At 45.8% G+C, this 25494-nt stretch overlaps 1 protein-coding gene across 1 annotated transcript in view; it reads right to left on the bottom strand.

Annotated features, from left to right (window-relative positions):
* Positions 1-760: 760 nt before the first annotated feature.
* Positions 761-25494, bottom strand: part of LOC115138839 (ribosomal protein S6 kinase alpha-5-like) — a 55765-nt gene continuing 31031 nt past the window's right edge. The window contains exons 6-17 of the mRNA XM_065025824.1: positions 23425-23508; positions 23027-23130; positions 22262-22412; positions 21809-21970; positions 19007-19138; positions 16975-17108; positions 13989-14082; positions 11818-11988; positions 11367-11558; positions 7454-7613; positions 5263-5429; positions 761-4993 (exon numbers count right to left, since the gene is read on the bottom strand). Coding sequence (XP_064881896.1) covers positions 4286-4993; positions 5263-5429; positions 7454-7613; positions 11367-11558; positions 11818-11988; positions 13989-14082; positions 16975-17108; positions 19007-19138; positions 21809-21970; positions 22262-22412; positions 23027-23130; positions 23425-23508 — 2259 coding nt within the window. The 3' untranslated portion in view covers positions 761-4285. The remainder of the gene's footprint in view (positions 4994-5262; positions 5430-7453; positions 7614-11366; positions 11559-11817; positions 11989-13988; positions 14083-16974; positions 17109-19006; positions 19139-21808; positions 21971-22261; positions 22413-23026; positions 23131-23424; positions 23509-25494) is intronic.

Raw genomic sequence — 25494 nt, forward strand, 5'->3', positions numbered from 1 at the left:
CTCCTTCCTCTCAATGATATGCAAATAAGTGTGAAGATGTTCCTCAAAAAGTGGTCAATTTGGAGCGTTTTTCTTTCTGGAACAAACAGAGCAAAGACACAGCAGATCAGACTCCCAGCGGTCAGTTCCATATAGGACTCCATCCTCTTTCCCTCTACTTCCTCCTCCTCTCTCCTTCCCCTCTCTTTCTCTCCTCCCCTGCATTCTCCTCCATGGCTGTGCTATTACACCGCCCCCCATCCTCTCTTCTCATCCCCTGCTTCTTCTCGTCTGTGGCTGTGCTGTAGTCTATTAATAGATCCAAACAAAAGGCTTGAGGTTTAATGAGGCAGAAGAGAGGCAGGAAGGGAACTCATGCAGACTGAAGTCAGAGATGAGCTTTGTACCGTTTAGCTTCAAGGGAAGGGTTCAGCCTTTTTATTTCATGGAAAGCCATGTTCTTGGGGGTTTGGTGTGTGTGACCACGGTGTTCTCTTGACATATCAAGCTATAAGATATTATTGGACAGCTTGACATGATGGATAGATCTAGAATATATGCATAGTTTCAGCATGAACCAATATATCATATGAAGCCCTTTACCAAAGCCTCTGTCTCTCTCGCTCTCTTTGTAAAGCAACATGTCAAGGTGTGTATCACAAGAGGTGAAAACAAACATGACAGTAAGTGGCAAGAGGTCAAACCACCTGAGAGAGAGAGAGAGATACAGAGAGACAGACAGACAGAGAGACAGACAAACAGACAGACAGACAAAACATGATAACCAGTCAACTGTTTACTATAGTCTAAAGCACAGTCATACAGACTGTATATACATGCAACTGTCAAAATAAAGGAAACACTTGAATAAACGAGGGATACAAAGTATATTGAAAGCAGGTGCTTCCATACAGGTGTGGTTCCTGAGTTAATTACACAATTAACATCCCATGATGCTTAGGGGTCATGTATAAACATGCCCAGTTGACCATTATTTTGGCTACCATGGCTAGAAGAAGAGATCTCAGTGACTTTGAAACAGTGGTCTAAAAAGGAGCATCGGAGGTTTAAAGTGTGTCACCAGATCTTAACTCAATTGAGCACTTACGGGAGAATGTGGAGCGGAGCCTGAGACAGAGTTTTCCACCACCATCAACAAAACACAAAATGATTGAATTTCTAGGTGGAAGAATGTCTTCACATCCAACAGTTCCAGACACTTGTAGAATCTATGCCAGGTGCATTGAAGCTGTTCTGGCTCAAACACCCTATTAAGATGCTTTATGTTGGGCGTTTCCTTTACTTTGGCAGTTACCTGTATATATGTCTCTAGTCTGAAGCATACACAAGGGCAAGCCATCTAATAGAGAAAAGGCAGAGATTTTTGGTATAGTACTCCTTTGCCTCTTTCCAAGACAAACAAAAACTATTCCTCCAGGAGCTGAGACAGAACAAGCTACAATACACCCATAAAAACAGTAACATCACTAGAGACGGAGCGATAGGTTTTTTTGGGGGAGAAAACCTACCGATATATCCGCCTATATATTGTTTTACAGCAGGGAAATGAACAAGTGATCTTTCTCCAAACTGACTTCTCATAAAGGCCATCCAAAAGAGCCATTGTCAAAGAAATATACTTTACATACTGATGTCTTACATTGTGACAACAATGACACATCATTTGATTGGTCACATGCGTTCAGATCAGCATGAGACCCTGTTTTCTCGTTGGATAAAACCCCCATAAATACATGCTTACATGATCTGATCAACAAACAATTGCATCATGATCTCATTATGAGAGGTTGAAGCACTGAAGTGGCTGTTTGAAATATCTATTGTAGGAATCATCCTGAAACAACATCAACCTGCCATTGCAAACCTTCTGCGATGACTTGAAACTGCCTCTTTAGCTCAAGGGTTCTAGAGCTCAAGGGTTCTAAAGTTCTAGGTCCGAGCATATATACAGTTGAAGTCGGAAGTTTACATACACCTAAGCCAAATACATTTAAACTCAGTTTTTCACAATTCCTGACATTTAATCCTAGTAGACATTCCCTGTCTTAGGTCAGTTAGGATCACGACTTTATTTTAAGAATGTGAAATGTCAGAATAATAGTAGAGAGAATGATTTATTTCAGCTTTTATTTCTTTCATCACATTCCCATTGGGTCAGAAGTTTTCATACACTCAATTAGTATTTCGTAGCATTGCCTTTAAATTGTTTAACTTGGGTCAAACATTTCGGGTAGCCTTCCACAAGCTTCCCACAATAAGTCGTGTGAATTCTGGCCCATTCCTCCTGACAGAGCTGGTGTAACTGAGTCAGGTTTGTAGGCCTCCTTGCTCGCACACGCTTTTTCAGTTGTGCCCACAAATTTTCTATAGGATTGAGGTCACGGCTTTGTGATGGCCACTCCAATACCTTGACTTTGTTGTCCTTAAGCCATTTTGCCACAACTTTGGAAGTATGCTTGGGGTCATTGTCCATTTGGAAGATCCATTTGCGACCAAGCTTTAACTTCCTGACTGATGTCTTGAGATGTTGCTTCAATATATTCACATAATTTTCCTACCTCATGATGGCATCTATTCTTTTTCCTCCAAACATAATGATGGTCATTATGGCCAAACAGTTCTATTTTTGTTTCACCAGACCAGAGGACATTTCTCCAAAAACTACGATCTTTGTCCCCATGTGCAGTTGCAAACAGTAGTCTGGCTTTTTTTTAAAAGCGGTTTTGGAGCAGTGGCTTCTTCCTTGCTGAGCGGTCTTTCAGGTTATGTCGATATAGGACTCGTTTTACTGTGGATATAGATACTTTTTTACCTGTTTCCTCCAGTATCTTCACAAGGTCCTTTGCTGTTGTGATGGGATTGATTTGCACTTTTCGCACCAAAGTACATCCATCTCTAGGAGACAGAACGTGTCTCCTTCCTGAGCGGTATGATGGCTGCGTGGTCCCATGGTGTTTATACTTGCGTACTATTGTTTGTACAGATGAACGTGGTACCTTCAGGCGTTTGGAAATTACCCCAAAAAATTCTGAAGTCCTGGCTGATTTCTTTTGATTTTCCCATGATGTCAAGCAAAGAGGCACTGAGTTTGAAGGTAGGCCTTGAAATACATCCACAGGTACAACTCCAATCGACTCAAATGATGTCAATTAGCCTATCAGAAGCTTCTAAAGCCATGACATCATTTTCTGGAAATTTCCAAGCTGTTTAAAGGCACAGTCAACTTAGTGTATGTAAACTTCTGACCCACTGGAATTGTGATACAGTGAAATAATCTGTCTGTAAACAATTGTTGGAAAGATTACTTGTGTCATGCACAAAGTAGATGTTCTAACCAACTTGCCAAAACTATAGTTTGTTAACAAAAAATTTGTGGAGTGGTTGAAAAACTAGTTTTAATGACTCCAACCTAAGTGTACGTAAACTTCTGACTTCAACTGTATCTATCATAAACAGTTGTGAACCATTAATAAGTTAACATAAAAACAAATCATAAATAATTTCAGTCTGCATTATTGTCATGTATAAATACCGCAAAATATATGCTCCACTAGAAGTATGTTCCAACAACAGGTTCCTCCCAATGTGATTAGCTGCAGGATTTGTGGCTGAAAGTAAAATGTCTTTACTAATGCAATACACCACAGTGTAAACAAAAGCAAACAACCAGGACTATGACCTACCTTCCAGACAAACAGGAAGACATGACTGAAACAGAGGTGTGGTTGTAGAGGGGTCTCTCCGCTGTCTGGCTCTGGATATGTAGGGCAGTCATTCATTTACTGTGTGTCTATTGCTAGTGATGATTGAGAGGTGGGTCCTGTTCCTGCTGCATGCTCAGCCTGGAGGCGTGTAGGTACTTGTGGTCCATGCATGTGGCTGATTGTGAACGATTGACTGGGAGCTGCCATGGAGGGAGAGATCTACATGCTGTCCATCTGAGTCTCTCGCTCTCTCTTTCTCTCTCGCTCAGTCTCCCTCTCGCTCAGTCTCCCTCTCGCTCAGTCTCCCTCTCGCTCAGTCTCCCTCTCGCTCAGTCTCCCTCTCGCTCAGTCTCCCTCTCGCTCAGTCTCCCTCTCGCTCAGTCTCCCTCTCGCTCAGTCTCCCTCTCTCTCTCTATCTATCAGTCTCAGTCTCTCAGTCTCTCTCTCTCAGTCTCTCTCTCTCAGTCTCTCTCTCTCAGTCTCTCTCTCTCAGTCTCTCTCTCTCAGTCTCTCTCTCTCAGTCTCTCTCTCTCAGTCTCTCTCTCTCAGTCTCTCTCTCAGTCGCTCTCTCAGTCGCTCTCTCAGTCTGAGAAGTAGAAGGCTGGAGGCGGCGAGCGTTCCGGGGCGGGGTCGTTGTCTGAGCCCATGGAGAGGGGTGTGGTGACAGGGGTGGTGGTGGAGCTGATGGAAGGTTGGGGTGGAGGGTCGGCAATACCGTCTCCCCCAGTCTTCTCCTGGTGGGACAGGGTGGAGGAGGAGTGGGTGTCCTGGTGGGACAGGGTGGAGGAGGAGTGGGTGTCCTGGTGGGACAGGGTGGAGGAGGAGTGGGTGTCCTGGTGGGACAGGGTGGAGGAGGAGTGGGTGTCCTGGTGAGACAGGGTGGAGGAGGAGTGGGTGTCCTGGTGAGACAGGGTGGAGGAGTGGGTGTCCTGGTGGGACAGGGTGGAGGAGAAGAGGGTGTCCTGGTGGGACAGGGTGGAGGAGAAGAGGGTGTCCTGGTGAGACTGGGAGAAGGAAAAGGAGGAGTGGGTGTTGTGGTGAGACAAGCTGGAGGAGGAGGAAGAGGTGGAGAAGGATGAGCGGGTGTCCTGGTGCGACTGGGAGGAGGAGGAGGAGGAGCGGGTGTCCGGGTGGGACTGGGAGGAGGAGGAGGAGGAGCGGGTGCTCTCTCCGGAGCTGCTCCTGGTCTCTGTGCTGGTGCTGGTCTTCTTCAACTTCCTCCTCTTGGCCAGCGGGGCCTTGTCCACCGTCTGCAGACGGAAACCCTCCCGCGTACACTTGTTGAACGCCTAGAGAAGCAGAGCACAACAAACACATTTACATGAATAACAGTAACCTACAACACAATAAACATTCACTAAAAATAGAGTAAAAATACTGAAATAAAAACATATTTGGATCTTTACCCAACCACACCATCCCCTTTGGAAGAGCTGATGAGAACAACTGAATAGGGGATATTTGATATTCTCAAACTCTTCCTGCAGCATCCTCTAATGCAAACCTGGCCCTCCCTCTCACCATGCATAGCTCTCCTGAATGAATAAATAAAGCTCACATTGAAGGTAGCCTTGACGTAGGTGTGTACAGACACGGTGGTGGAAGAACCCAGGATGTCAGGTGTCATCAGAGGGTTGGAGGAGAGCTGGCTGTCGTCTTGGAGCCAGGTGTTGTACCTCAGACCACACATCTTGATCCGCTTGTCAGGGTCCACAGTCAGGAGCTCTATAGGTACCACACAAACGTCGTAGATTAGAAACACAATTAGTCACCTCAATCCCAGTTCTAACTAACCTGATTCGGCTTATCAACCAGTTAATTATAACAATCAGGTGTGCTAGATCAGGGTTAGAATGAAAACCTACAGGACAGTAGCTCTCCAGGAACAGGGTTGGAGAGCCTTGGAGCAGACAGAACCTGTGGTGAACATGACAGACAGAACCTGTGGTGAACATGACAGACAGAACCTGTGGTGAACATGACAGACAGAACCTGTGGTGAACATGACAGACAGAACCTGTGGTGAACATGACAGACAGAACCTGTGGTGAACATGACAGACAGAACCTGTGGTGAACACTGAGCAGCATCACCTGCACACTAGAAGATCCACAACCCCTACCAGAAAACACCAAATCAAAACTAATGCTGTCATTCAAAACTTTTACCAAACTAGGGGTGAAACACAAGAAAAACAAACGTTTAACTGGCCGGACATGCAGAATAATTATTTTAGTTATTCAGTAAGTTGAACCATTGAAGCAAGGTGCAACCTTCACCTTGTAGCAAAGCATGCCTGAAGTTCATATCAAAAGCCCTGATCAGGGTCAACTCGAATTGAAAGGGTAGGAAGCATGACTTTTTACTCACCAATGTAACAACACAGTGTGGTCAAAGACTTAGTAACTTATTTGATGTCACAATCTGGTTACCTAGAAGTACAAACATAGTTATGTTTTTGGGTTATTACATATTTATTTACTTATTTCTGGATATCTTTGAAACTACCCACAATGCGCTACTTCTCAATGTCATATGGATGATCTGTGCTACCGAGTTCGTATGCTAACTCGGTAGCTTGCTGCAGCTGGCTAACGTTAGCAGTTAGCCATGCTAGCATGTAATTACATTCTGGACAAAGTGTTGGCGGTGGCGAACTACAATCCACCAATCACAGGAAGTGTGACGTAAACAAGACGCAGATGGGGCACGTGCGGCCATACAGCATTTCTTCCCGTGGGCTTAAAACGAAAGAGAAAATCATACCTGCTCTAATTGTGTAGTACCTCGTTTGTTGTCCTTTTTGTTTTGTCAACTTTTCAGCATGTTCTCTGTTTAAGTAGGCTACGGGAGTTATGTAACTTTTTCCACCTTGGCTTAGTGCTAGCGCGCTAGCTGACGGACATCTGGAATCAATCTATTTGGGATTTCCCTTCACCATCGGCCGGTGAAGCGCCCGCCTCACCCTGGCTTTGGTAGCTAATCCAGCCTGCAAGCTTTTATCATCGGATGGGCCCCAGCCATCAACCTGTAAGACTGCTCTAATATTATTTGATTACTGGTTAGATGGCGTTATGCATTTCCAAAACTTTGGTTTACTTTCATGTAGCTGTAAGTTAGGTGTTGATAGCAACTAGTTGTCTCACGTAGTGCTAATGTAACATTAGCAGGCTAGTAGGGCTAACGTTTGCAGGCTAGTAAGGGCTAGAAACCTTAAAAGTTAATTTGTAAAAATAACTTCATAAAGTATTTCCTTGTAAGTTGGCTGAAATTGTAATTGAAATCAGTAGTCATGCAAACGATTTGGTTAAGGCTGAAGTTATACATTTGAAGTTATTTCTGTTGTTTACTTTATAGGGAACAGGCTGGCTTGCCTCCATATTAAATCACCTCATTCTCTGACATGACTTCATCATTCTTCTTCATTTTGATCGCTTTTAAGTAATAACTCGATAAATAGAGAAGCGAGGAGTAACTTTGCATTGAGACTTATAAATAGCTTCCACTTTAATAAATAGCTTCTCCTTTAATAAATAGCTTCTCCTTTAATAAATAGCTTCTCCTTTAATAAATAGCTTCTCCTTTATTAAATAGCTTCTCCTTTAATAAATAGCTTCTCCTTTAATAAATAGCTTCCCCTTTTCAATTTCTCAATTATTGAATTGGAATTTCAGTTAGTTCCTAAATTGACCGACTTCAATTCGAATTGACCCCAACCCTGGCCCTGATGTTCCATTTCCCAGGCTCACCTTGTATGAGGTCTTTGGCCTGCTGTGAGACACTCCGCCAAGCCTCTCCCTCGAAAGAGAAGTCTCCCTGTTTAATCTTCTTCATGATCTCTTCAGCACTGGTGCGGGCCAGACTCTTCCCCTGACACTGGAACGGCACCTGACCCGACAGCATGGTGTACTGAAATATAATAATAAATATATGATCCAATATAACAATAAATATTATGTTCCGTAATCCTACATGTAGCCTATATGTCGATATTGTGTATACTATGGTATGCATTTTCTCCATGCATGTGTACACATCTTTAAACCGTTAGCTTAGTAAATAATGTACCAGGTGTACTCTCACCTGATCTAAGCCTGATTGAGGTTGGCCTGGTTTCTAATTCCTCATTAAGCAAACAACATTTTTCCATTGCCTGTTTGTCTCTGTGGCTCTGTGACATGTGTGCGTGTCCGCTCCTCGGCTCACTATGCTTCCAGGGTACTCTGCCGTACAGAGCCTGGCCTGTCAGGAAGCATCACATCACGGCTCTGTACACACATTCAGCCCAGCCAGCACACTACTATACTGTACCCCCAGGGGGCGACGCAAATAGAGAAGAGAAAAGAGAGAGAGGCTGCACACTCGAGAGGCCAAGCGGAGAAATCGCTCTTCCTCCCTCCCCCTCTCTTCCTCAAGCTCAGTCTGATTAATAAAAACAACAACATCTGCTGAGGGATGAGGCTAGAGAAATGAAACCCGTCTCAAATTCATAGACAACACTTTAAATGTAACGATGGACAGTCCATGACATCCCAGAGATTATTTATCCATCTTTAGACGCTACACATTGTTTACATTTAGAAAATCTCATGTTTTGGGTTATGATAAAAATCGACAATTGAAATGAGCATTGAAAAGCTTCCCAAAAGGCAGACTGTAGCCTAGGCCATTAACCCACTCCACTCTGAGTAGGCCTGCAGCTGGAGTGCAGAGTGCTGCTCGTAGTGCTTCATTTACTGATGAATATTAAAGGGTTTCAGTACAGAGCAGAACAGAGCACAGCAGAACAGAGTAGAGCAGAACAGAGCACAGCAGAACAGAGTAGAGCAGAACAGAGCACAGCAGAACATAGTAGAGCAGAGCACAGCAGAACAGAGCACAGCAGAACAGAGCACAGCAGAACAGAGCACAGCAGAACAGAGCAGAACAGAGCACAGCAGAGCACAGCAGAACAGATCACAGCAGAACAGAGCAGAACAGAGTAGAGCAGAACAGAGCACAGCAGAACAGAGCACAGCAGAACAGAATAGAGCAGAACAGAGCACAGCAGAACAGAATAGAGCAGAACAGAGCACAGCAGGACAGAGCACAGCAGAACAGAACAGAGTAGAGCAGAGCACCACAGGATAAGAGCAAGGCAACTGTACTGAATAAGAGAGATGGATATCAGACAGGCCCTAACCACATAACACAATACCACAGCATGCAGAGAACACCAGAACAGCTCCACATGTGAATGGCCTGGTCACACAGAATGTTGACTCACAACTGCTGAATCAAGCTGGAATTTCTGTAGCTGTATCGACGCGTCAATGAAATGCCAGATCTACGAGAAGTGCAGCTAATAGGTATAAAGCAGGAGTGTCGAGCTCATTTTGACCACAGGCTGCATTCAGTCTTCACCTAGCTCCAGCAGCCGCACTGAAAATGTGTTCGATTTTCATGCTATCAAAATGTGCAACATTTTTTAAACTTTTTTTTTTTTAATTACCTTATTTTTACTAGGCAAGTCAGTTAAGAACAAATTCTTATTTTCAATGACGGCCTAGGAACAGTGGGTTAACTGCCTGTTCAGGGGCAGAACGACAGATTTGTACCTTGTCAGCTCGGGGATTCGAACTTGCAACCTTTCGGTTACTAGTCCAACGCTCTAACCACTAGGCTACCCTGCCGCCCCAGACCTCTGTACAATTTTCGATGCTCTGTCTGTCTAGCTTTCATTTTGGTGTTTTTTAGCGAGCTGGAAAGTGAAGAGACTTCGCATCCATTACTATTTCTACAGTTTCAATTTGGTTGTAGTATTTGAAATATAGATTGAGGTAGTTTTCTCCCCCAATACATTTTTTAAAATAAAACATGTATTTATTTATATTTTACTCAAACCACCTGCGGCCCAGATTAAATAAGCTTGAGTTTGTGTGAAACTCGGTTCCCTTGGTTCCCCAACCTCCTTCTCAAAACGCATTGGAGGAGAAGTTCTGAGGGAAGGACCTTCTCCTTCAATGCATTTGAAGGGTATACAGTGGGGAGAACAAGTATTTGATACACTGCCAATTTTGCAGGTTTTCCTACTTACAAAGCATGTAGAGGTCTGTAATTTTTATCATAGGTACACTTCAACTGTGAGAGACGGAATCTAAAACAAAAATCCAGAAAATCACATTGTATGATTTTTAAGTAATTAATTTGCATTTCATTGCATGACATAAGTATTTGATCACCTACCAACCAGTAAGAATACCGGCTCTCACAGACCTGTTAGTTTTTCTTTAAGAAGCCCTCCTGTTCTCCACTCATTACCTGTATTAACTGCACCTGTTTGAACTCGTTACCTGTATAAAAGACACCTGTCCACACACTCAATCAAACAGACTCCAACCTCTCCACAATGGCCAAGACCAGAGAGCCGTGTAAGGACATCATTGTTCAATTGTAGACCTGCACAAGGCTGGGGTGGGCTACAGGACAATAGGCAAGCAGCTTGGTGAGAAGGGAACAACTGTTGGTGCAATTATTAGAAAATGGAAGAAGTTCAAGATGGCGGTCAATCACCCTCGGTCTGGGGCTCCATGCAAGATCTCACCTCGTGGGGCATCAATGATCATGAGGAAGGTAAGAGATCAGCCCAGAACTACACGGCAGGACCTGGTCAATAACCTGAAGAGAGCTGGGACCACAGTCTCACAGAAAACTATTAGTAACACACTACGCCGTCATGGATTAAAATCCTGCAGCGCACGCAAGGCCCCCCTGCTCAAGCCAGCGCATGTCCAGGCCCGTCTGAAGTTTGCCAATGACCATCTGGATGATCCAGAGGAGGAATGGGAGAAGGATATTTGGTCTGATGAGACAAAAATAGAGCTTTTTGGTCTAAACTCCACTCGCCGTGTTTGGAGGAAGAAGAAGGATGAATAGAACCCCAAGGAATACCATCCCAACTGTGAAGCATGGGGGTGGAAACATCATTCTTTGGAGATGTTTTTCTGCAAAGGGGCCAGGAGACTGCGCCGTATTGAGGGGAGGATGGATGGGGCCATGTATCTCGAGATCTTGGCCAATAGCCTCCTTCCCTCAGTAAAAGCATTGAAGATGGGTCGTGGCTGGGTCTTCCAGCATGACAACGACCTGAAACACACAGCCAGTGCAACTAAGGAGTGGCTCCGTAAGAAGCATCTCAAGGTCATGGAGTGGCCTAGCCAGTCTCCAGACCTGAACCCAATAGAAAATCTTTGGAGGGAGCTGAAAGTCCGTATTGCCCAGCGACAGCCCCGAAACCTGAAGGATCTGGAGAAGGTCTGTATGGAGGAGTGGGCCAAAATCCCTGCTGCAGTGTGTGCAAACCTGGTCAAGAACTACAGGAAACGTATGATCTCTGTAATTGCAAACAAAGGTTTCTGTACCAAATATTAAGTTCTGCTTTTCTGATGTATCAAATACTTATGTCATCCAATAAAATGCAAATTAATTACTTAAAAATCATACAATGTGATTTTCTGGATTTTTGTTTTAGAATGTGTCCCTCACAGTTGAAGTGTACCTATGATAAAAATGACAGACCTCTACATGCTTTTTGGAAAACCTGCAAAATCAGCAGTGTATCAAATACTTGTTCTCCCCACTGTATGTATTCACTCCTCTGTACCCCCTCGGACCTCCACTCACCAGGATGACCCCCAGGCTCCAGAGGTCACATGACTCGTCGTAGCCGTCGTATTTGAGGATCTCCGGCGCGGCGTAGGCCAGGGTGAAACACGGTGTCTTCAGCAGCTGGTTGTCTGGAGGCTTCAGCCGGGCGAACCCAAAGTCTATGATCTTTATCTCAGCGTTCTCACTCTCATCTGTGAACAGCAGGTTCTGAAAAATGGGTTGCAAGAGAGAAACACGTTTGTGTTATTTCTACTCTGTCTAAATGTATCACTGCCATTTAGTAATGGCACATAGGTGGCATTTTCTAGCCTCGTGACGGGGAAGGATGAGAAGCAACACTTCTGAGATGTCAGTTTCAGATCCACTTGCCCAAGTATTTGGTACTGTAATTTTATGTATTGATCACACACACACACACACACACACACACACACACACACACACACACACACAGCTTCAATAGTACCTCTGGTTTGAGGTCTCTGTGTACCACTCCTACATCGTGCATGTGGCTGACGGCTGACACCAGTCTCCTCATGATGCGGCTGGCCTCAGTCTCACTGAAGTGCTGCTTCCTCCGGATCCTCTCCAGCAGCTCTCCACCACGCAGCAGCTCCAACACCAGGTACGTATGCAGCTAGAGAGAGACAGAAAGATGGACAGAGTTACTCCTAGTGTCTCCAGAGAGAAGCATTACAGTGTACAGTACAATATAATGAGTCATGTTTACTATGTATTAATAGTTCATATATGCATGGAAATATTCCTATAGATTTTGTAATTATATGTAATCATTTTGTAATTATATTAGATTTGTAATGAAATCATATGCTTTACTGAGTTAATATGATCCGTCCTGCTCGGAGTGCTCTGAGCCAAGGATGTAGTTATACAATAGCTGAAATAGTTTGGGAAATTATAACAGTAGAAACCCTGAATCCACATTTACATATTCCTAACAACAATCCAGCTCTTGCAGTGTCTGAGAGATGAGGAACAGAGGGGTGGGGAGCGGGCAGGCGGGTGGGGAGCAGAGGGGGGGAGCGGAGGGGGGGGAGCAGGCGGGTGGGTGGGTGAAGTGCAGGGTGGAAAATCGGGAGGCAGATTGGGAGAGGGGTGGGGGTTGAAAGGCGCAGCGAGGGGGCTTTGCTTTGATCTAGGTCAAAGCCCTCACTCTGCCTGCATCCCAAATGGCACCCGATTCCCTTTTATAGTGTACTTCTTTTGCACAGGGCCCATAGGGCTCTGGTCTAAAGTAGTGCACTACCCATAGGGCTCTGGTCTAAAGTAGTGCACTATAAAGGGAATAGGGTGCCATTTGAGTCGCAACCTCTCTGAGGTACCAGTACAGTAACAATCCAGCAGAGCTCATCAGTGCTAGTGGTGCTCCTAGGCCTGAAGTGCCCCAGCTAATGAACCCCAGAAATATCAACCACACACACAGAGACATGAACACACACACTTGTTTGACCCAATTTGGAGCAAGTAGTTTTTTTTGTTCACTAAACTCAAGGCCCACATACAGAAATATGTTCCATGTGGGTTTGATGAATCTATACCTATAGTGGATGTACCTATATATGGTTCAGGAGCTGTACTGTACTGAGACAAATACAACCTGAACTATGAGGGGGATAGTATCGTCTTTATTATAGGACAATTTGAAGGAGAGAACAGAGGGAGAATGTCCCGGAAGGAGAGAACAGAGGGAGAATGTTCCGGAAGGAGAGAACAGAGGGAGAATGTCCCAGGAGGAGAAAACAGAGGGAGAATGTCCCAGGAGGAGAAAACAGAGGGAGAATGTCCCAGGAGGAGAAAACAGAGGGAGAATGTCCCGGAAGGAGAGAACAGAGGGAGAATGTCCCAGGAGGAGAAAACAGAGGGAGAATGTCCCAGGAGGAGAAAACAGAGGGAGAATGTCCCAGGAGGAGAAAACAGAGGGAGAATGTCCCAGGAGGAGAAAACAGAGGGAGAATGTCCCAGGAGGAGAAAACAGAGGGAGAATGTCCCAGGAGGAGAAAACAGAGGGAGAATGTCCCAAGAGGAGAAAACAGAGGGAGAATGTCCCAGGAGGAGAAAACAGAGGGAGAATGTCCCAGGAGGAGAAAACAGGGGGAGAATGTCCCAGGAGGAGAAAACAGAGGGAGAATGTCCCAGGATGAGAAAACAGAGGGAGAATGTCCCAGGAGGAGAAAACAGAGGGAGAATGTCCCAGGAGGAGAAAACAGAGGGAGAATGTCCCAGGAGGAGAAAACAGGGGGAGAATGTCCCAGGAGGAGAAAACAGAGGGAGAATGTCCCAGGAGGAGAAAACAGAGGGAGAATGTCCCAGGAGGAGAAAACAGAGGGAGAATGTCCAAGAGGAATCTAGTTTCCACATTCTTCTGCTCTGTTCTATCAGTGACTTAATTAGGCTGCCTGTCTGACGTTAGTCTGGTCTCCATCACTGGCTCCGTCAGATAGCGACTATTTCTGAAGATGGGCTTTTACTGGCAATGCTTGGGATACCAGGTCTCTCTTGAAAAATAGATTTTAGCACAATGAGAAGAACCTGTATAAATAAAAGTGAAATTAAAATATGTGGTTGCTTTGCTTACTTCAGCCGAATCCAATAAATATTGAGGTGAAAAATCCTTACCTGGTCATGGTAAATCTCATGAGTCTTGATGATGTTTGGGTGGCCGTCGCAGAGCTTCAGAGCTGTGATCTCTTTCTGTGTCTGAGCCTCCATCCTAGAGGGGGGAGACAGAACACAGAGTCATCCCTGAACAGAAAGGAGCCTCCATCCTAGAGGGGAGAGACAGGACACAGAGTCATCCCTGAACAGAAAGGAGCCTTCATCCTAGAGGGGAGAGACAGGACACAGAGTCATCACTGAACAGAAAGGAGCCTTCATCCTAGAGGGGGGAGACAGGACACAGAGTCATCACTGAACAGAAAGGAGCCTTCATCCTAGAGGGGGGAGACAGGACACAGAGTCATCCCTGAACAGAAAGGAGCCTCCATCCTAGAGGGGGGAGACAGGACACAGAGTCATCCCTGAACAGAAAGGAGCCTCCATCCTAGAGGGGGGAGACAGGACACATGGTGACAGAGAGTGTCATCAGTCTCCCAAGTGGCGCTGTGGTCTAAAGCACAGCATCGCACAGCATCTTTACTTGGCTCATCATGCTCTAGCGGCTCCTTGTGCTGGGCTGGGGGTCTACAAGGCTGACGTCGGTCGTCAGTTGAACAGTGTTTCCTCTGACACATTGGTGCGGGCTGGCTTCCAGGTTAAGTGGGCGGGTGTTAAGGAGTGCGGTCTGGCGGGTCATGTTTTAGAGCCCGTTGGGGAGATGCAGCGATGAGACAATATCCTAATTAGTTATGACGAAAAGGGAGTAAAACACATTATGTATATACAGTACCAGTCAAAAGTTTGGACACAGCTACTCATTCAAGGGTTTTTCTTTATTTTTTACTATTTTCTATACTGTGGAATAGTAGTGAAGACATCAAAACTATAAAATAGCACATATGTTTTCATGTAGTAACCCAAAAAAGTGTTATATTTGAGATTCTTCAAAGTAGCCTTAATAATAGCTTTGCACACTCTCGGAATACTCTCAACCAGCTTCACGAGGTAGTAACCTGGAATGCATTTAAATTAACATGTGTGCCTTATTAAAAGTTAATTTGTGGAATTTCTTTCCTTCTTAATGCATTTGAGCCAATCAGTTGTGACAAGGTAGGGTTGGTATACAGAAGATAGCCCTATTTGGTAAAAGACCAAGTCCATAGTATGGCAAGAACAGCTCAAATAAGCAAAGAGAAACGACAGTCCATCATTACTTTAAAGAAATCAAGATCAGTCAATATGGAAAACCTCAAGCGTCAAAATAAAACTGGCTCTCATGAGGACCGCCACAGGAAAGGAAGACCCAGAGTTACCTCTGCTGCAGATGATACGTTCATTAGAGTTACCAGCCTCAGAAATTGCAGCCCAAATAAATACTTCACAGAGTTCAAGTAAGACACATCTCAACATCAACTTTTCAGAGGAGACTGAGTAAATCAGGCCTTCATGGTCGAATTGCTGCAAAGAAACAACTACTAATGGACACCAATAAGATGAAGAGACTTGCTTGGGCCAAGAAACACGAGCAATGGGCATTAGAACGGTGGAAATCTGTCCAAATTTGACATTTTTGGTTCCAACCGCCGTGTTTTTGTGAGATGCGGAGTAGGTGAACGGATGATCTCTGCATGTGTGGTTCCCACCGTGAAGCATAGAGGTGGTGGTGTGATGGTGCTTTGCTGGTGACACTGTATGTGATTTATTTAGAATTCAAGGCACACTTAACCAGCATGGCTACCACAGCATCCTGCAGCGAATCCCATCTGGTTTGTGCTTAGTGGGACTATCATTTGTTTTTCCAAAACACAACTCCAGGCTGTGTAAGGGCTATTTGACCAAGGAGAGTGATGGAGCGCTGCATCAGATGACCTGACCTCCACAATAACCCAACCTCAACCCAATTGAGATGGTTTGGGATGAGTTGGACTGCAGAGTGAAGGAAAAGCAGCTAACAAGTGCTCAGCATATGTGGGAAATCCTTCAAGACTGGTGAAAAAGCATTCCTCATTAAGCTGGTTGAGAGAATTCCAAGACTGTGCAAAGCTGTCATCAAGGCAATGGGTGGCTACTTTAAATAATCTAAAATATATTTAGATTTGTTTAACAATTTTTTGGTTACCACATGATTCCATATGTGTTATTTCATAGTTTTGATCACTATTATTCTGCAATGTAGAAAATAGTAAAAATAAAGAAAAGCTCTTGAATGAGTAGGTGTGTCCAAACTTTTGACTGGTACTGTATATATAAAATAAAAAATAAGAATGTATACCTGAACAGTAAGGTCAGTTTCACCACTACAGCATTTTCCTTTCAGCCAAGAGGTGTTATAATCACAGAGCAGTCTCCTATAATAGTCTGCTGGCCTGGAATTGATATATATATAAATATATATATATACACACACACGTTTTAGGTCTGGGTGGACTGGCCAATCAAACCCACTAAAGAGCCATGCTCTACCAATAGGCTCTACCAATAGGCTCTAGTAGGCTCTACCAACCTACTGAGGACCACACTGGTGTCCAGAGGACCACACGGACCTCCAGAGGACCACACGGACCTCCAGAGGACCACACGGACCTCCAGAGGACCACACGGACGTCCAGAGGACCACACGGACCTCCAGAGGACCACACGGACCTCCAGAGGACCACACGGACCTCCAGAGGACCACACGGACGTCCAGAGGACCACACGGACCTCCAGAGGACCACACGGACCTCCAGAGGACCACACGGACGTCCAGAGGACCACACGGACGTCCAGAGGACCACACGGACCTCCAGAGGACCACACGGACGTCCAGAGGACCACACGGACCTCCAGAGGACCACACGGACCTCCAGAGGACCACACGGACGTCCAGAGGACCACACGGACGTCCAGAGGACCACACTGGTCTGGGCCTGGTACGTGTCAGTTTGGCTTGACAATGATCATACTGTATAAGCAGACCATTCAGCACCAACTGATCTGGGATCAGGCAGGACTAAGGTAACAGTACCTCTTACTGACGATCTTCACAGCGTACATCTGTCCAGTCTTCTTGTGGGTGCACTGCCTACAAATAGAGAAGCTTCCTTCACCAAGGGCATTGTCCTTCAGGTCCATCTCATAGTTCATATAAAACAGAGAGTCCTAAAGGAAGGGAAATCATTGTTTAGGTCAAATCAAAGCCATCTTATTACAAAGATTGTCTATACCTCATCACGCCTCAGACCAAGCAACTGAGTAACAATCCTGTTTTCAATGTGATCCAATGCTGTAACTATATGTTATATATATGTTATATTAGACACACCACAGTACACAGCCACACACATCAAGACTCATTATAGAGCTTAATGAAGCAAGGATGAGAGAGCAGAGGAGATGACAACCCCCCCCCCCCCAAAGAAAAAACTTAGTTAATGCTGCCTAGCCTAAGTGTGTGTGTGTGGAGGGAAGAGATAACCCTATCCATCTAACTGTACACACACACAGTAACGGTGCTGTACCTTCATCATGGTGTTGCAGGCCACAGCAATCCTGAACCCCCACCCAGCTGGGTGTGTGTGTGTGTGTGTGTGTGTCGTACCTTCATCATGGTGTTGCAGGCCACAGCAATCCTGAACCCCCACCCAGCTGGGTGTGTGTGTGTGTGTGTGTGTGTTGTACCTTCATATTGCAGGCCACAGCAATCCTGAACCCCCACCCAGCTGGGTGTGTGTGTGTGTTGTACCTTCATCATGGTATTGCAGGCCACAGCAATCCTGAACCCCCACCCAGCTGTGTGTGTGTGTGTTGTACCTTCATCATGGTGTTGCAGGCCACAGCAATCCTGAACCCCCACCCAGCTGGGTGTGTGTGTTGTACCTTAATCATGGTGTTGCAGGCCACAGCAATCCTGAACCCCCACCCAGCTGGGTGTGTGTGTGTGTTGTACCTTAATCATGGCGCTGCAGGCCACAGCAATCCTGAACCCCCACCCAGCTGGGTGTGTGTGTGTGTTGTACCTTAATCATGGCGCTGCAGGCCACAGCAATCCTGAACCCCCACCCAGCTGGGTGTGTGTGTGTGTTGTACCTTAATCATGGCGCTGCAGGCCACAGCAATCCTGAACCCCACCCAGCTGGGTGTGTGTGTGTGTTGTACCTTAATCATGGCGCTGCAGGCCACAGCAATCCTGAACCCCACCCAGCTGGGTGTGTGTGTGTTGTACCTTAATCATGGCGCTGCAGGCCACAGCAATCCTGAACCCCCACCCAGCTGGGTGTGTGTGTGTGTTGTACCTTCATCATGGTATTGCAGGCCACAGCAATCCTGAACCCCCACCCAGCTGGGTGTGTGTGTGTGTTGTACCTTAATCATGGCGCTGCAGGCCACAGCAATCCTGAACCCCACCCAGCTGGGTGTGTGTGTGTGTTGTACCTTCATCATGGTATTGCAGGCCACAGCAATCCTGAACCCCCACCCAGCTGGGTGTGTGTGTGTGTTGTACCTTAATCATGGCGCTGCAGGCCACAGCAATCCTGAACCCCCACCCAGCTGGGTGTGTGTGTGTGTTGTACCTTAATCATGGCGCTGCAGGCCACAGCAATCCTGAACCCCCACCCAGCTGGGTGTGTGTGTGTTGTACCTTAATCATGGCGCTGCAGGCCACAGCAATCCTGAACCCCCACCCAGCTGGGTGTGTGTGTGTTGTACCTTAATCATGGCGCTGCAGGCCACAGCAATCCTGAACCCCCACCCAGCTGGGTGTGTGTGTGTGTTGTACCTTCATCATGGTATTGCAGGCCACAGCAATCCTGAACCCCCACCCAGCTGGGTGTGTGTGTGTGTTGTACCTTAATCATGGCGCTGCAGGCCACAGCAATCCTGAACCCCCACCCAGCTGGGTGTGTGTGTGTGTTGTACCTTCATCATGGTATTGCAGGCCACAGCAATCCTGAACCCCCACCCAGCTGGGTGTGTGTGTGTGTTGTACCTTAATCATGGCGCTGCAGGCCACAGCAATCCTGAACCCCCACCCAGCTGGGTGTGTGTGTGTGTTGTACCTTAATCATGGCGCTGCGGGCCACAGCAGCAGACCCTGGTCTCTGTGATCTTGATCCTCCACACAGCTGCAGCGTGTCATCCATCACAGCATTTCTCTTGAACAAGATGGAGGGGGCCATGAACGAGTAACCCTGTAACCAGGAGACACAGAGAGAGATGAAGCAGGAGGGGGCCATGAACGAGTAACCCTGTAACCAGGAGACACAGAGAGAGATGAAGCAGGAGGGGGCCATGAACGAGTAACCCTGTAACCAGGAGACACAGAGAGAGATGAAGCAGGAGGGGGCCATGAACGAGTAACCCTGTAACCAGGAGACACAGAGAGAGATGAAGCAGGAGGGGGCCATGAACGAGTAACCCTGTAACCAGGAGACACAGAGAGAGATGAAGCAGGAGGGGGCCATGAACAAGTTGACGCATACATAGGAAGACGAGGTTTAATACGCAGGACAGAGACTGGTATACCCTTCACAGTATAGTGCCTACCAGAGGCTGGTATACCCTTCACAGTATAGTGCCTACCAGAGGCTGGTATACCCTTCACAGTATAGTGCCTACCAGAGGCTGGTATACCCTTCACAGTATAGTGCCTACCAGAGGCTGGTATACCCTTCACAGTATAGTGCCTACCAGAGACTGGTATACCCTTCACAGTATAGTGCCTACCAGAGACTGGTATACCCTTCACAGTATAGTGCCTACCAGAGGCTGGTATACCCTTCACAGTATAGTGCCTACCAGAGACTGGTATACCCTTCACAGTATAGTGCCTACCAGAGACTGGTATACCCTTCACAGTATAGTGCCTACCAGAGACTGGTATACTCTTCACAGTATAGTGCCTACCAGAGACTGGTATACCCTTCACAGTATAGTGCCTACCAGAGACTGGTATACCCTTCACAGTATAGTGCCTACCAGCGACTGGTATACCCTTCACAGTATAGTGCCTACCAGCGACTGGTATACCCTTCACAGTATAGTGCCTACCAGAGACTGGTATACCCTTCACAGTATAGTGCCTACCAGAGACTGGTATACCCTTCACAGTATAGTGCCTACCAGAGACTGGTATACCCTTCACAGTATAGTGCCTACCAGAGACTGGTATACCCTTCACAGTATAGTGCCTACCAGAGACTGGTATACCCTTCACAGTATAGTGCCTACCAGAGACTGGTATACCCTTCACAGTATAGAGCCTACCAGAGACTGGTATACCCTTCACAGTATAGAGCCTACCAGAGACTGGTATACCCTTCACAGTATAGTGCCTACCAGAGACTGATATACCCTTCACAGTATAGTGCCTACCAGAGACTGGTATACCCTTCACAGTATAGTGCCTACCAGAGACTGGTATACCCTTCACAGTATAGAGCCTACCAGAGACTGGTATACCCTTCACAGTATAGAGCCTACCAGAGACTGGTATACCCTTCACAGTATAGTGCCTACCAGAGACTGGTATACCCTTCACAGTATAGTGCCTACCAGAGACTGGTATACCCTTCACAGTATAGAGCCTACCAGAGACTGGTATACCCTTCACAGTATAGAGCCTACCAGAGACTGGTATACCCTTCACAGTATAGTGCCTACCAGAGACTGGTATACCCTTCACAGTATAGAGCCTACCAGAGACTTAGTTTTTTGTATAACCAGGACATCCCATTACAGCTCAGTCAAGAACTAATTATAACCTGTCAATACTGTAAAAACTGGAGTGAGCATGACAATGGCTGCCATTCATTGGTTGTCCATCTGTGCTCATTGTTAGAACTGTCATCTCTGATGGGATTGGGATGTGCTGCCTGGCTCCAGCTGTGCAGGGCCCAGGGTTTACACGCTTATATGCGCGCGCACACACACACACACACACACACACACACACACACACACACACACACACACACACACACAGATTGATGGATGGATGAATGGGGATGGAAGCATGAGAATGCCCAAATTGCCAGGCTTCAATATCTGATTGCTCTGCTGTGAAATTACATCTCGTCGGGGCTATAATTAATATACCACGGCTGTCAGCCAATCAGCATTTAGGGCTCGAACCACCCAGTTTATAACGCAATTTAATTTTGTTTCGTGAGGCGAGTGGGAGAGCAGACCCCAGAGTTAAACGTTGTGATCTCAGCCACTAGCTCTATCTAACACTAAGGCATGGCTGTAAATGATAAAGACTAGCCTACAAATTCCAGTATTTGTGAAAGTGGGGAAATAAAACAAGACAAGCCAAGATAAAGTTGGCAATCAGAGGTTTAAGGCGTAATTGAGGCAGACATGGTGATTCTCTGGAACCGTAACCTTTTATACCAGCAGAGAAAAGAGAGAGAAGCCCCTTTCAATGGGCCTATTGATCAGCCAGGCTCGAGGAGCCAGAAGGCATGGCAATCACAGCTGAGATCTCACGCAATAGACTACATCAATCAGACACGCGACCATAAGCTGGCATACAGCTGTATTCATAAAGCGTCTAAGTGTAGGAGTGCAGATCTACGATCCGGTCCCTCTGTCTTATAATTATGATCCAAAAAGAAAAACTGATCCTAGATCAGCACTCATGCTCTGTGTGAAGCGCTTTATGAATAGGGTGTGAAAGCCACATTATGGTTCAAAGCTATAGCATAAATAGTCATTCACATCTGTTAGGCCTATCCAAACTGCGTATGGCTATAATTATGCTTTGAATGAAAAGCCCTTTAGTCAATTTGAATACCAATGTGCACACAGACAGGCTGGTATTGACCTTAAACGAGCTATTGAGGACACTTCTGTCCCACCTGAAAGACGCGGTCACAGTTCTGAGGCATCGCTGCAGGGGAGTAGGTGGGGTCCATTTCGGTGAACTCCTCTGCAAAGTTGCTGACATCCAGCTCATCCCTGATCACTGGCTTGAACGGGGCGAGCACCCGCTTAGCTGCCAGGTCCTCCCAGTTTATCTTCTAAAAGGAGAGAAGACGAAACCCAACAGAATGCTATAAAATTAGAAACCATTTCTCCTTCAAGCACCATTTTATCAACAAAGGCAAATATACTGTATGGTATGTACCAATCGACCTACAATGTATCTGGACAAGATGTTTTCAATGTGTTAGAGGAGATACTAGCTCTGTCCCAGATCTGTTTTTGCTGTATAGCTAACTCATATGGTCCTTAGCAATGACAATGTCCATAGGAGTTGGATAAGCAGCACAAACAGATCTGAGATCAGGCTAAGGAAATGGCTCTGGTACCTGGTAGAATGGATGTTTCTTAACGTTGTCAGCTCCGTCAGGCCCAGAGCCCAGTCTCTTCTTTGGGTCTTTGATGAGGAGGCGCTGGATGAGGTCTTTGGCCAAAGGGCTCATGTCTTTGGGGAACGGAGGGTCCTTCTTCGAGATCCTCCTGAGAGGTGACAGAAGTCCAGGTTGGACAGGATTTATATTATAATAATACATAAATCAAGCCAATTCAAATCTGGACCTTTTGAAGGCAGTTCCACGGCTGATTTTCCTTCTTCCCCTGGAATCAGGGACTGATTTAGACCTGGGACACCATGTAAAGCAGAAAACCAGCAGCACGGATTTGAATACCCCTCACTGACATACAGTACATCAACAGGATGAGTATTTAATTCCAGAGGAAACACATGAAAGAATGAATGAAAGAACTTACAGTATTTCCAAGTGGTTGAGACAATCCAGAAAGAGAGAAAAGGAGAACAACACAGCTACCGTTCTATACAGTTTTGTCCTCTTTTTTTTGGAGAACTTGGAAATGTGTCTATTTGTTTGATCAGACCAAACTGATTATATACACACACACACACACACGCACACACCAAGTACTTCTCACTTGGTAAAGAAGTCAAGTGAAAGATTGTTTTGTTTTCCAGCGTATCGGGAAATAGAATGGATGCCGAGTTCAGTTTATTAGCATCCCTAATAGCCATTGCTGATGCAGCATTCATTATTTCAGGGGTCCACATGTTAGGAGATAGATCTGGGGGGAATACTTACTTGGCGATATCTGTATGAGAGTTCTGGTCTCCATCGACAGTGAAAGGTGATCCACCCGTCAAAAGTTCATACATTAATACTCCAAGGCTCCACCAGTCTACAGCCTGGAACACAGGTACATGTGGATGAATAAAGTGTATTATTATTATGACAGAATATGATACAGGCCTACATACGTTCCAGACTGCCTACATTGCAGACGCGTTGTACAAATGATGCATTGTAGGCAGTCTGGAACAGCACCCCAGACACCAGAGGCAGCCTTCACAGGTGTGCAGCAGACTACACCCAGTTATTAGTGAGCTACACATATCTGTCTGTGTACCATTGTGCATTTGGGTCAAGTACAGTAGAACATAACAAGACCTCGGCGGGGTGGGTTCTAAATGATAAATTACCATGTCATGGCCAGCCTCTCCTCCCTCTGCGATCTCTGGGGCCATGTACTCAATGGTGCCACAGACAGAGTAAGTCCTCTCCAACTGGACAACAACAAAGGGACAACAACAAAGAGAAATAACCCAGGTTAGATTTGTCCCCCCTCTCCTTATTTGTCGTTCTCATCCCTGACATGTTGAAACACACTGGAATCGACCGGAAGGAAGCTTGAGACTAGGACACATTTCATCAGTTCAGGGTAGAACAGACATCATTGTTGTGGAGAAGAACCTACCAAGCGCCACTGAATAGAACCCAGAACATGGCTCTCATAACGATCAGGCAATGTGTATACGCGACGTAAGGATCAGGCAATGTGTATACGCGACGTAAGGATCAGGCAATGTGTATACGCGACGTAAGGATCAGGCAATGTGTATACGCGACGTAAGGATCAGGCAATGTGTATACGCGACGTAAGGATCAGACAATGTGTATACGCGACGTAAGGATCAGACAATGTGTATACGCGACGTAAGGATCAGACAATGTGTATACGCGACGTAAGGATCAGACAATGTGTATACGCGACGTAAGGATCAGACAATGTGTATACACAACGTTTTTTTAATTATTTTTTTATTTATCCGTTATTTCACCAGGTAGATTGACTGAGAACACGTTCTCATTTAAAGCAACAACCTGGGGAATAGTTACATGGGAGAGGAGGGAGATGAATGAGCCAATTGTAAACTGGGGATTATTAGGTGACCGTGATAGTTTGAGGGTCAGATTGGGAATTTAGCCAGGACACCGGGGTTACTCTTACGATAAGTGCCATGGGATCTTTAATGACCTCAGAGAGTCAGGACACCCGTTTAACGTCCCATCCGAAAGACGGCACCCTACACAGGGCAGTGTCCCCAATCACTGCCCTGGGGAATTGGGATATTTTTTAGACCAGAGGAAAGAGTGCCTCCTACTGGCCCTCCAACACCACTTCCAGCAGCATCTGGTCTCCCATCCAGGAACTGACCAGGACCAACCCTGCTTAGCTTCAGAAGCAAGCCAGCAGTGGTATGCAGGGTGGTATGCTGCTGGCGTAAGGATCAGACAATGTGTATACGCGACGTAAGGATCAGACAATGTGTATACGCGACGTAAGGATCAGACAATGTGTATAAACAACGTAAGGATCAGACAATGTGTATACACGACGTAAGGATCAGACAATGTGTATAAACGACGTAACGATCAGACAATGTGTATACGCGACGTAAAGATCAGACAATGTGTATAAACAACGTAAGGATCAGACAATGTGTATACGCGACGTAAGGATCAGACAATGTGTATAAACAACGTAAGGATCAGACAATGTGTATACGCGACGTAAGGATCAGACAATGTGTATAAACAACGTAAGGATCAGACAATGTGTATACGCGACGTAAGGATCAGACAATGTGTATACGCGACGTAAGGATCAGACAATGTGTATACGCGACGTAAGGATCAGACAATGTGTATACGCGACGTAAGGATCAGACAATGTGTATACGCGACGTAAGGATCAATGTGTATACGTGACGTAAGGATCAATGTGTATACGTGACGTAAGGATCAGACAATGTGTATACGCGACGTAAGGATCAGACAATGTGTATACGCGACGTAAGGATCAGACAATGTGTATACGCGACGTAAGGATCAGACAATGTGTATACGTGACGTAACGATCAGACAATGTGTATACACAACATAAGGATCAGACAATGTGTATACGCGACGTAAGGATCAGACAATGTGTATACGCGACGTAACGATCAGACAATGTGTATACGCGACGTAAGGATCAGACAATGTGTATACGCGACGTAACGATCAGACAATGTGTATACGCGACGTAAGGATCAGACAATGTGTATACGCGACGTAAGGATCAGACAATGTGTATACGCGACGTAAGGATCAGACAATGTGTATACGCGACGTAAGGATCAGAGAATGTGTATACGCGACGTAAGGATCAGACAATGTGTATACGCGACGTAAGGATCAGACAATGTGTATAAACAACGTAAGGATCA

Source organism: Oncorhynchus nerka, linkage group LG12, assembly GCF_034236695.1.
Source record: "Oncorhynchus nerka isolate Pitt River linkage group LG12, Oner_Uvic_2.0, whole genome shotgun sequence".
NCBI classification, from domain to species: domain Eukaryota; kingdom Metazoa; phylum Chordata; class Actinopteri; order Salmoniformes; family Salmonidae; genus Oncorhynchus; species Oncorhynchus nerka.